At 33.2% G+C, this 13,307-nt stretch overlaps 1 protein-coding gene across 2 annotated transcripts; it reads right to left on the bottom strand.

The window, feature by feature from the left end:
• Positions 1–2,841: 2,841 nt before the first annotated feature.
• LOC111408345 (butyrate--CoA ligase AAE11, peroxisomal-like) lies at positions 2,842–5,053 on the bottom strand. Of its 2 annotated transcripts, XM_023038122.1 has the most exons (4): positions 4,752–5,053; positions 4,168–4,661; positions 4,038–4,084; positions 2,842–3,967 (listed from the first exon to the last, which is right to left on the bottom strand). In XM_023038122.1, exons 1-4 carry the CDS (start codon positions 4,947–4,949, stop codon positions 3,015–3,017), a joined length of 1,692 nt encoding a protein of 563 aa, XP_022893890.1. In that variant the 5' UTR covers positions 4,950–5,053; the 3' UTR covers positions 2,842–3,014. The 2 variants fall into 2 exon arrangements, with proteins under 2 accessions (XP_022893890.1, XP_022893884.1); XM_023038116.1 differs by having other exon boundaries at positions 2,842–4,117; positions 4,202–4,661; positions 4,752–5,052.
• Between the last annotated feature and the right edge of the window lie 8,254 nt (positions 5,054–13,307).

Genomic DNA, 13,307 nt, shown 5'->3' with positions numbered 1-13,307 from the left:
ACAAACCACGTTTAGGCACGTTTAGGTGCTGCTTTTAATCTATTCGAAACTACAATTATTTTATTACTTGTAATTTTTTTGCTTGACTTGACTTCTACCTCTATTTTGAAAATTAATTAAGGTCATTGTAACTGAATAAATATACATGGAAATTACTCCCTCAGAATTTTTAATTTTCAAATCAAAAATCTTGTTTAAAAGTTTTTTTTATTTAAAATTCAGGTATTAATTTAAATTTTTAGTATTAATAATTAATATTATTAAATCAAATTAATTTACCTATTTACCCCAACGCTACTCTACCTAGCCAAATTTCATTTCAAACCCTAATTATTTCCCTTCTCTCATCTCTTTCATCTCATCTCTCTTCTTTCTTCTCCTTCTACTATTTTCTTCCTCGACAAAGCCGTCGGAAAATGCCTATGAAGCCAAACAGTGACCTTTGGAATATGCCGAGCAACACCCTAACGTCGTCGCGTACAATGGCACGATGAAGCCGCTCATGCATCGACCATTGCAGATTACGGTGCTTTAGTCATCGCTTCAGATTTCACGCTGTAGTGGTGATGGCTAAGCAATAGTGCCCGTTGCAGTTGCCACTTCAAATTTCACACTACAGTCGTCGCTATGATGGCGCACTACTGCGGTGGTGAGGTGGTGGTAATTTTAGATCTGGTTTGCGTGCGGTAGTAGTGTGCACTTTAACTTTTAAGATATTTCCATTATTAGGAAGAGAATGGATCAATGCCTAAACTTGCAGTTTACTAGATCATATGTGGCTAGTTGATTTTAGCTCCCTGATCATACTAGATATAGTCCTCACATTCAATTAATATCATGAACATAAATTATTTATAAATGTAATACTTAATAGTCATCTGTCAGAGTCTAGTTACAGTAGTAATACCATATTCTCTCTCAAATATACCCGATGTCATGAGTAATCAAGAATTGCTCACCCTTATGAATGAGATTTTCTATTACAGAATTTATCAAAAATGTACCAGAAATGGAATCTTTCATTTTTTATGTTCAGTTAGTTTCCTAATCCCTTCCATATTGAGTAGTTTTACCCTTATCTAAAAATGTTGAACCCCAACCTTAAGGGTCTCTCACCGCCCCGTCCCTGGAGAATCGTGAGGAAGGTTAATTGTAAGATGTGCCTTAGCAGGTTAGGGAACAAAAGCTGCCTGTACACTGATGCCCACAAAGAGTCACAATTTATGTTTCAGGAATCGAATCTTCACACTGCGGCCGCCAACAAAGCTGAGTATACTTCACTCTTATCTTTTACACCACTAGGATATGCTCGGGAGACAGTTTTACCCTTATCTAGTTCTTCCATCACGTGGTTAATATCTTCAAAGATATCATATTCCTCCAGCACATACTAAATCTTATGGTGCCAAATGTTATAGGCACCGATATTTAATTTATCACGTCACCCTTATTAAGATCAACAATGATGTTCTTAGATGCATCACCTGTCAAAACTTTCGAGACAATCATATAAATGTGTATTTATGCAAACATGACATTTTTGCGTGCAAATTAAAATTGATAATAATTCCACATTACGTATAGATTCAAAAATTCACAAAGTTTTCAATCATCATACACTATCCTAATATTCTATTATAAAAACTTTAATCTCAAAAAAATTTAATAAAAGTTCTAGGCGAGGATTTCACTAGTTCTACCTATCGAAAAACTCCCACAAAGTTACAGCCTGTTTGGGAGTGATTTTTCTCTCCTTAAAAAATTAATTTTTTGATCGTTATTTCACTATTTCAGTCGACATATTTAACTTTTTCTCTCACAGGTGGACTCCACTTTTCTCCTAATGGTCAAAAAATTAATTTTCAAAATCACTCCTAAACAGGTTATTAAAATACTAACATGTATCAAGTATGCCTGATAGATTAATGATCATTTCCAACATCACATCAAACATAAACTACATCAATCAATTAGATGTTACATAACTAAACATGTAATTACACATAACTCTTTATGTGTAGTTAACCACGATAAACAAGAATGAGTCGTAATAAATCTTTTAACCAAAATTAAGAAAATCACCACTCGAGAAAGTAGGGTTAGCTATTAAAATAATTTAAAGTTTTTCTCAAAATCTCATAAAAATATGGGAGCACTCAAGAAAATTTCAAGAAAGTATTTCTCAAAACCTCATAAAATTAATACGCCATAAATTTTTATGAATTTCTGCGGAGTATTTCTAATATGCCATTAATTGCATTCAAACTTCATTAAAATGGCATTCAACAAGAATAACATCAAATTTTCAACATAAACATTTTCAGAACGTTAAATTGTTAATATGTAAGGAAACAAACAATTAGGCTATGATACAACTGTAAATTCCTACAACATGTTTGAATCCCAAATTGAAAAATAAAATCAATTTCCTATATTTTCCTTGATGATCAACATTCCTTTGGTCAAAACTCGATCACAAATGAAATGAACTTGTTGTTCACAATCCAAATGCATGTTTTTATGTCCAGTTATACTACATGTACAATCGGGATTGATAACCACACACATGATAGGGGGCTCATGCTGAATAAAAAAATCGTGAGTCCCCAACAACCCTGATTGTACAACTAGAATAATTCTTTTATATCAATATCAAGTCTACACCCCTCTCATAAATGAGGTATGATAGGATTGTAGGTTATTTTGCAACCATAACTATTCCCACCAATCAACACACCAACATATGGGCCGGGTCAACCAACGTTGATGGACCATCCATTTCCTGCACCTTCCATCTCCAAGAGTTTTCAGTTTTCACTTCAAGATAAATGAAATAACAGCTTAAAAGTCAATATATGGAGATTTTTTGACTTATGAATTCAAAAGTGTAGTTCTGCAAATATTATTAAATACATATATAGTTACAATAAACAATAGCACTAATACAGCAAGCTAGATATTCGTAAACTAATTATTATCCATAAGCAGAAAACTCAATAGAAAATTGTATGTATTCAGAGACGAGAAAGGGCCAGAATCTGCTCCTGAGGTTGACCGTTATATCTTGGTTGCTCCCGATTGACTTGAGTTGACTTCTTGGTAGATGGATTCCCATTTTCTAATATGATAAAAGTCTTGGCCAAATCCCTCAATTGAAATTTCTGAATTTTTCCGGTTGAAGTCTTTGGCAACTCATCCATGAAATGAACTTTCTTTGGCACCATAAAATGTGGTAAATTACTCCGGCAATGTTGTATAATATCAGCCTCCTTCACACTGCAGTGGTCGTCCTCGGAGTTCTTTTTCAAGGTTACAAATGCACAAGGACTTTCCCCATACTTTGGATGAGGCATGGCCACAACCGAAGCCTCTAGCACGCTATGGTGTTTGTAAAGCACTGCCTCGACTTCTACGCTACTGATATTCTCCCCGCCTGAAATAATAACGTCTTTAGACCTATCTTTAATTTCACAGTACCCGTCGGGATGGATCACCCCGACATCACCCGTGGCGAACCATCCATTGAGAAAGGCTTTCGAGGTTGCTTTTTCATCCTTCAAGTATCCCTTCATGATACTACTTCCTCGGAGGACAATTTCGCCTACTGTTTTTCCATCTCTTGGCACGCTTTGCATTGTTTTTAGGTCCTTTACATCTGCATCCGCAAGCGTCAGTACACTAATTCCTTGTCTTGCTTTGAGCTTGGACTGTGCCTCCCTAGGCAACTGGTTCCATTCCCTCTTCCACTCGCAGACCATTGCAGGTCCAGTGGCTTCGGTTAGGCCATAGGCATGCACGACATGAAACCCAAGATTTTCAATTTTCTCGAGAAGGGATGCCGGTGGGGGTGCACCACCGGTGAGTATTTCGACTGGGGTGGTTATTTGGCATCGCTCGTGCATCTTCGCTTCGAGGAGGATGTTGAATACGATAGGCGCGCAACACATGTGTGTCACTTTGTGTAAATCTATATTTTTGTACATTTCTTCGGCTGTCGTGTTGCGTATGCAAACGTTGGTCCCTCCCCGGGCGGCGACACCCCAAGTGAATGTCCATCCATTGCAGTGGAACATAGGAAGTGACCATAAATAGACAGGTTCACTCTTCATTTCCCAGCCTAAAATTAGGCTCAAAGTGCTTAAATAAGCCCCCNACATAGGAAGTGACCATAAATAGACAGGTTCACTCTTCATTTCCCAGCCTAAAATTAGGCTCAAAGTGCTTAAATAAGCCCCCTTGTGGCTGTACACAACTCCTTTAGGCTCCGACGTCGTGCCGGATGTATAATTCAATGCAATTGGATCCCATTCATCACTAATCTCTTCCGGAACATAACTTGGATTTCCATGAAAGATTAATCCCTCGTACTCAAGTTCACCTAGACGAACACCAGTTGGGGAGCCAATATCATCAATGATAACAATCAATGGCATAGAAATATCAGACTTCTGCAAGTCAGCCATCAAAATACGTAAAGCATCGCGTGCAAGAGGCACGTAGTCGTAATCGACAAAGAAAACCTTTGCTTCTGAATGCCTGAGAATTGTAGCAATGTTTTTAGCGTCTAGCCTTGTGTTGATAGCATTTAGCACAGCCCCGGCCATTGGTACTGCAAAGTGCATTTCATAAAGTGCTGGGATATTTGGTGCCAACACAGATACCTATATTGACAGAAAAGCAATGAAACAATTATTTTACTGCAATAAAAAGTAGTTAACAGTGTATTTTGCATATATGTATTAAATACTTACCACGTTATTCTTGACAACATTAAGCGATCGGAGAGCAGAAGCAAGGCGGCAACACCTCTCATAAGTTTGCTGCCATGTGAACCGGACGCCACCATATATTATAGAGGTGTGGTCCGAATAAACCATAGAGGCTCTTTTCAAGAAAGTGAGTGGAGTAAGAGGTACAAAATTGGCTTCACATTTTGGGAGTCTATCCATTGCTGAAATTTGCGTTTTAACAAAATATTTGAGGAAAATATAGTCACAGAAGAGGGTCGAGACGTGAAAAGAATATGTGTTTACAGGTAAAGAACTAAGAGAAGAACCACATATTTATACACAAAATTGTGTGCAAATGACAATAAATTACGACCCAAGTTGGGGGGAAGTTGAAAGGGAAGTTTCTATGGTTATTATCAAACACTAAACAAACTATACTTGAGAGTATGAACCAAAACTTTGACTTGAATTACTGTACTATAATACATGAATTTCACGTTACGTGGGGCTACTTGACTTCCGCACTTTGCTGAAAGTCGTCTTATTAATTATATTTTCCTTTTAGGCTTCCTAAAATCTCTGCATAATATGCTTTAATCCATCTGTCTAAAAGAAATACTTCAATCCAATAACAAGGTTGTTAAACGCTAAAAATATAATAAGGTTGTTAAACACTCAAGATGTATAAATATATCACTATTTTCGAGAGAGAGAGAGAGAGAGAGAGAGATTACATTAAGCGATCGGAGAGCAGAAGCAAGGCGGCAACACCTCTCATAAGTTTGCTGCCATGTGAACCGGACGCCACCATATATTATAGAGGTGCGGTTCGAATAAACCATAGAGGCTCTTTTCAAGAAAGTGAGTGGAGTAAGAGGTACAAAATTGGCTTCACATTTTGGGAGTCTATCCATTGCTGAAATTTGCGTTTCAACAAAATATTTGAGGAAAATATAATCACGGAAGAAGGTTGAGACGTGAAAAGAATATGTGTTTACAGGTAAAGGACTAAGAGAAGAACCACATATTTATACACAAAATTGTGTGCAAATGACAATAAATTACGACCCAAGTTGGGGGAAGTTGAAAGGGAAGTTTCTATGGTTATTATCAAACACTAAACAAACTATACTTGAGAGTATGAACCAAAACTTTGACTTGAATTACTGTACTATAATACATGAATTTCACGTTACGTGGGGCTACTTGACTTCCGCACTTTGCTGAAAGTCCTCTTATTAATTATATTTTCCTTTTAGGCTTCTTAAAATCTCTGCATAATATGCTTTAATCCATCCGTCTAAAAGAAATACTTCAATCCAAAAACAAGGTTGTTAAACGCTAAAAATATAATAAGGTTGTTAAACACTCAAGATGTATAAATAAATCACTATTTTCGAGAGAGAGAGAGAGAGAGAGAGATTAGTGATATGTTCATACCAGTGTTGCATAGCCATTTAATTCGGGACCGAACAAGTCTACGGGTTGGGAATATATATATATATATATACACACACACATTTAATTAATTATGTCATTTAAACTAATTAGGGTCAGTTTAACAATTTATTTGGCATAGGGTTTAATTAAGAGTGCCATTGTTAATGTGCTTTGTAATAGCTTTCTGTAAGTTTGTGCCACAACAATAGATTAGATAGAGTGATTTTGATTAAAGTTAATAAAAATCGTGAAATTTTCCCAATTTGTCTATTATTAATTATATAAAAATAAAGATTAAAATCAAATATTTGTATTTTGAGTTAAATGAACGAATATTATATTTTAAAATTCGGAAGTTTCCTTTAAATCAATGCGTATTAATTAAGTTATTCTTTAGGAATGATAAAAAAAACTCGCCCCGCCCTACCTCGAATGGGTTGGCGGGTTGCCCCAACCTGCCTAAGGCGGGGGCGGGGTGCAAGGAGGGATGGATAGGGTTCGGGCCAAAGGGGGTGGGGCTGCCCTGCCCCGAACCCGCCCGTTTTCCATCACTATTATTCTCCGTCATATCCCATCGCATGCTTTATTAAGAACTATATGTATTTAAAATATTTTCATTTATTTTTTGTTGTGGCCTGACTAATTAAACTTATATCTCGTCAAAAAATTTGAAAGTTATTATAACTAAATCAACATATCTTGAGAATTCAATTAATTTACTATCCTAGAAACTAAAAGATAAGGTGCCACTTGAGGAGAGCCTTACATTAGTTATGTAATTGTTCCCAAAAAAAATAAAAAAAAAAATCCCAAAATAAAAATAAAATCATTTTTCTTATTATAATTGTGATTGACAATGAATGGTCTAAAATATACTTCTACGATTAGGATAAGAACACAAGCCTAAATACAACCCAAAAAAAAAAAAAAAAAATTAAAAAAAAAATCATTTTTCTCATTATAATTGTGATTGACAATGAATGGTCTAAAATATACTTCTACGATTAGGATATGAACACAAACGTAGATACAACGTATCTTCACTATTCAAATTATTCAAGGGGTTGTTTGACAAAAACTTTTACGAACTTTTTAACAAATTTAGATACAAGTTGCTGAATGTGTAGTGAAAAGTTGATAAAACAGTAGATCCCACTGAGCCCGTGTTGTTAGGGATTGAAATCTAATTTATTTTTTATTTTTTATTTTTTGTGAAAATTAATAATTAATTTTAATCATATATTTCGAGGGATTCACAAATTTTCAATTACATATTTTATCAACTTTTATCAAAATATGCTAAAAACTGATTTTAATCCCCACAATATAGGGCTAAATATATGATTCAAGATAAATTATTGTCTTTGACTTCAATTTTTATAACAACTCTTTAAACTATCCCAAACAAACGCTAAATTATGCTTAGGATAAGAGAGCAGACTTGTTCGAATTATCATAGGTTCTTTTGAGTAGGTCAAATTTATTAAGGATTTATTAAAGTGACAATAACATTTAAAAATAAGCAACATTTTTTTTTATCCTAATAAAAAAGAAACGGAACTTAGAAAGTAATTGCATCTATCAAATATGTTAAAAATAACCTAATAACATTTTTTTAAATAAATTGTTCATCCAATTTGCATTTGACTCAAATATTTAATTACTTGATCATCTTTGATATTTAATATGGTCCACTCTTAGGGCTTGTTTGAGTCACATTATAGGAAAAAAAATGCATTATTGATGTCAAATAATAGGAAATGTGTAGTTAAAAATAAGGAAAAGTTTTAGATTTGTATATAATATTATTTTATTGAAGAATGTGTGGTTGAAATGATGTTAAATCACTATTAAAAAATATATTTTTTTAAAAATAATGTGGCTCAAACAATGACTTAATACTCCAAAATGTACTTATATACCAACTAGGCTTGACTTTTGATCATGAATGTAACTCGCCAATAAAAAAATGATAACCATAAACAAATTGAACTCTACATGACGATAAATAAATCATGTCATGTGTTTTGATCTTCATTCTTTTCCATTCTTTACATACTAAACATGTGTTAAGGTGCAGCGTAACAAAATATAATCTTTAACACAAAATTACACAATACAATATCGTTGAAAAATTATTGATAATATAATATCAGTAAATTGGTGGATGCTATTATTCACTCGCTCTAACTTGAAGTTAGATTTTTTATTGGTCAACAAATTCGTTTTCAATAAATCATACTTATTTTTATAAATTTTGCATATGTATTTTTCACGTTTTTTAATCATTTAAAATAATATCTACATGTCATTAATAATACTTTGTTTATCCTAAAAACTCAAATGAATTACGCGTTGACAGATTAATCAATCTTTTTGCATGGGCCACTTGAAAGGGCCTTATTGGTCATCATAGGTAGTTACACAGTTTCATATTTCTTAGTAGATTCATGGTTCACGCGCTGTTTTTTCCACTTAAATTTATTCCCATAAGTTGCACGGAAGTGGAAAGAAAAATCAAACGCAAAACGTTATTTCTAAAAAAAAGGGACTCGAAACATTGTGGAAAAGTCATATAAAGATCCATCGGCTTCGAGTCAAATAGGAAGAATTAGAAGATTTCACTTTTCAACCTTTATCTCACGGTACTTGTATGCTATTAGTCATTGAGAAATACTTAGGTTTAGAAGGTGATCCCCCTTTCTCGCGTAAAAGAGATTATAATTCGAAAACGTTGCATTTTATCGGGAAGGATCGAACCATGGGAACGAATCTACAGGGCTATCACCTTCTTTGGCCACATCTCAATTTTATAAATTAAAGTTTGAAAATTAAATTTAATACCAATTAAATAACAAAAATATCAGAATTAATCCAAGGTAACCAAGCCTCTGTTTGGGAAGAATATGTAAACAACCTATGTATAAATAGATAAATAATAGTATTTGTAGATTTATTAGAATGTGTAATTGAAATGAAACTTTTTAAATTGCTACAGGTTAATGACTCGTTTTCTAGATTTTTTCCCCAAAAAAATAAATAAAAAAATTACATAGTGAGTGTTTGGATGAAACTATTAATAGCTTTTTAGGATGAATAATATTTGATCTGCTAAATGTATAATTAATAAATAGACACTAGTTATGTATGTGACTGAATTTAATATTTGAATTTTACTAATAAGAAAAAGTAACTTTAAATTTTTACTCCATTTGAGGCTTAAATAGAGATATAAACGAGCCGAGATAGATAGGCTTGCTTCTCCATTTCATTTTTTTTTTTTTTAAAGACGGTCATAGGTGGCTTAAAAAGCAGTCAGTTGTGGCTGCCTCTTAAGGCAGCATTTTGGGGGGCCTTTTTTTCTTTTTCTTTTTTAGGCCCGTGGGCTGGCTCGGGCTCGGTCCGTCTTCCCAAAATGGGACCCTAGCTAAGCCACGGATGGCCCGAGCTGACAAGTTGAATTGCCGTCGCTAGGTTTAAAGCAACAAACAATGCTCTATTCTATATCTTGGTTTGACTGGAAAGTTGTGTGTTGATTGTTTCAAGGTGGAAAATGGCAATGGAAAAAGATCATTTCCACGAGGCTTCGATTTCAACATGAAGTCTTGGAATAAATACATTGTTACCACAAATAATCTGAATTTGAATGGAATGTACAATTATTTGCCGGAAAAATTCCAAGAAGCACATACAATTATTTTCCAGAATTTCAATGAAAAGTATAATTATTTTCCAAATTATTTTCCAAGAAGAATATATAATTATTTCCCAGAATTTCAATGGAAATCAATTTCCAGAAAATTTCCAAGAAGTGTCTGCGAATTCAACCATACGTTTGATTTTCTATTTTTCTATGTCTCCTCTTCACTTCAAACAACCTTAACTTTATAGAACCATTTTAATTTTTTTCTTATGAAATTGTGCCTTTCAAAGTTTGACCTTCTCTATATTCTATAACTACGTTCACCAACCCCCCAAAAATAAGATGTTTCTGGAGGAAAAGACAAGATATAAGAACTTTAAGTAACACGGAAAAAGCAAAGAATAGAAAGACAAAGGACTTGCTAACCAAGAAAAGATAGCAAAGGGAATAATGCTTAAATATTCGAAACGTCTGACTGGAATATCTAGCTTTGGATTAATCCCCTGTCCCGACTTGGGGATAGAGGTGATGTGGCGCCCCCTATTGGAGGGGCGTTTGCCAAGGGCAGGCACCATATGACGCTCCTGTTTTTAACCCTGTCCTCAGGGACAGGGAGCAAGATTGCTAATTTATAATGTTCTTAATTTTACATAGATATTTTAACTACTTGGATATTTATCTATTCTTACATACAGTACGATAAAATATCACGATCGGGCCACAACGGACACCACATTTAGCGATAAAATAAAAAGAATATACCAAAGCTAGGATATTAGAAATCAAAATACCTATCCAGTTAAATTGATCCAAATAAGTTTTTGATTTTCAGTTTCTGTCTAAAACCTTTTTTAAGATTAAGGTAAGATTCTCATATAGAAGCCACGAGGGGATGACCCACCTGGAAAGCAATGCAGGTTGATTTACTGCACGAACGATGCCAAGCCTGGTTCGAGCCTTAAGGCAGGCAGGCCTAAATTTACACTACTTAGATACAAATTAGGGCAATTTACACAAATAGGGAAAATACTAGGGGCTGAATCGGAAGATATTGATTTTTCTTAAATATTTTAATGTTACAATATAAACAACGGTCAAAGAAAAATACGATAACTATAGTCTATGTTTTGTAAATTAAGAATTAATTAACGAATGACAACTGTATCCCTGTAGTTATATTTTTTATAATTGTCGTAACCTTGCAGTCATAACTCGTTTTTTTTTTTTTTTTTTTTTTTTTTTTTTATATTTAGGTATATACCTTACAGTGACTAAATCTTGGAGTCTACATCTTGACCCCTCAAGCTGCAGACATGTTAAACTACAGATTGTGCTCCAAACTGACCAGTGCTCAAGAACCCCCCAACTGATCTACCAAAGTACCAAGCAAGTCATAACTCTTTCTTATAAATATTGAACATTGGCTCTCAAGAATATATTAACTGCTGTACTTCTTTCTCTTCTCCCTCTAATTTATAACATGGTATTCGTAAGAAGTTATAGCTAATTGATTCAGCAAACTTATTCTTCTTTCTTGCTCACGAATTGCTAATCAATTTGATGAAGTAGAAGTAATTTCTCTTCCATTCAAAAAAGACATGACGTTTAAACCAATTGAGTTTATAAATTAATTCTTTTTTCGTTCAAAGAAAAATGTCAGTATTCTCTTAGTTTTAATTTGTATAACATGTTAAAGGTTATTTGATTATATCAATTGATAGATATATATTTGGTTGAATTTAATTCATTATTTCTTGTCAATATTTTAGAAAAATATTATATTATTAATACCCTTAGAAGACTATAAACATAAAATCAATGTTTTAGAAGAATAGTTGATTATTATACAATATTCCCAAAAAAAAAAAAAAATAATAATAATAAAATTATTTCATTACTCAAGATGCAAAAATTCTGACATTACAAGATCACAAAAGAATGTTTTTTTTTTTTTATTGTTTTTGAATAAGATAATTTAACACAAATCAATATTATAGAAGAATATCTTGATTCCAAATAATGACATTTTACAATTAGTATTTTAAAAATATTGTATTATTGTTAATAAAGAGCATAATTTTATATGTTTCAATTCTTGAAAATAATCATATGATTTACAATCATACTTAACCATGTTTATGCTCCCCAACAAACATAACTAAATATGGCATAATTAAATATCGGATTAACATTATAAAAAATATAGTGGTGTTCGTGAACGAACACGATCTACCGTGCAATCGGCCAATAAATAATTTTTTTCTCTAAAAAAGCAAAAATATATATAATGATGATGAAAAGGCCATACCTGATACGATGGCAGGGGAATTTATTTACCATCTTTGGTGACAAATTTATTCTTTGGCAAAAATATTCAATGACAGTGAATTATGTTAAATATTTAAAGATAGATACATATAGAGGTGGGGGCAGGTCGGTTCGGTTCGGTTCGGTTCTAAAGAGAATCAAATCGAACCGAAATTTTCGGGTGTCTAGTAAATGGAACCGTCGGGTCCAAATATAATTATGGAACTGTTCGGGTTCAGTTCCGATCGATTCGGTTTCGTATTATAATTAATTTTTTTAAAATTTATAACAACATTATATAAATACAAATAATGACACATTCAATGGTTTTGGAATGTCAGAGATTAGTAGACTACCTTATTCAAATGATCGCTACGATCAAAGTTTCGATCGTTTGAGGTCACAGCTTCGATCGGAAGTCACAACGTCGGTCGGCGATTGTATAGATTTTAGAACGTCAACGAGGCTGCGAGAGTGAGTACTAGAGTCGAGACAGTGTTATACACTTTAGTGTAGGTGTTTAAGGTTATTTATTGGGTTGGATCTTGTTGAGCTAAGAAATGAAACAATAAAATGGGTAATTGGGCAAAAAATTCAAAAAAATTAGAAATGAAACAAACTATAGGGCAAAAAATTTTGATTTAGAAATTGTTAATTTGTTTAGAAAAAATTAAAATTAAAATAATTTGATTTATTCAATATAAAAAAATAGAGAGATTCAGTTCTTAATTTAGAACCGAGAATCGAATCATACCTGTCGGTTCTCAATTCAGATACCCGTTCCGATATTTAATTTGACAAGAATCGTCGGGTTCAGTTCGGTTCAAAAGATTTGCCCAGCCGCAGATACATATATCATAATGTGTGTAGAATATATAAAATGATGTATTGTCTTTATTATTTTTATTATAAAAGAGGTAATTGATTGTTGGTTTGGACTTTATATCATATTGGCATGACCAATATCGCCATTATTTGGGCTCCATTTTAATGAGAATTTGAGAAAAAATATGTATGTTGGAATAATGATTTTTTCGGAGAACGTATGGTTAAAAGTAAGAAAAAAATTGAGTTTACGTATAATATTATTTTATGAGAGAATGCATAGTTAAAAATGAGTATTGAAAAATATGTATTATGAAAAAATGGAGCTCAAACGGGGGCATAGTTATCGTTAGAAATTGTTT

This window comes from Olea europaea, chromosome 2 (genome assembly GCF_002742605.1).
Source record: "Olea europaea var. sylvestris chromosome 2, O_europaea_v1, whole genome shotgun sequence".
Classification (NCBI taxonomy): Eukaryota; Viridiplantae; Streptophyta; class Magnoliopsida; order Lamiales; family Oleaceae; genus Olea; species Olea europaea.
Note: the sequence above shows the minus strand (reverse complement) of the source record. Positions and strands in the feature narration are given on the sequence as shown.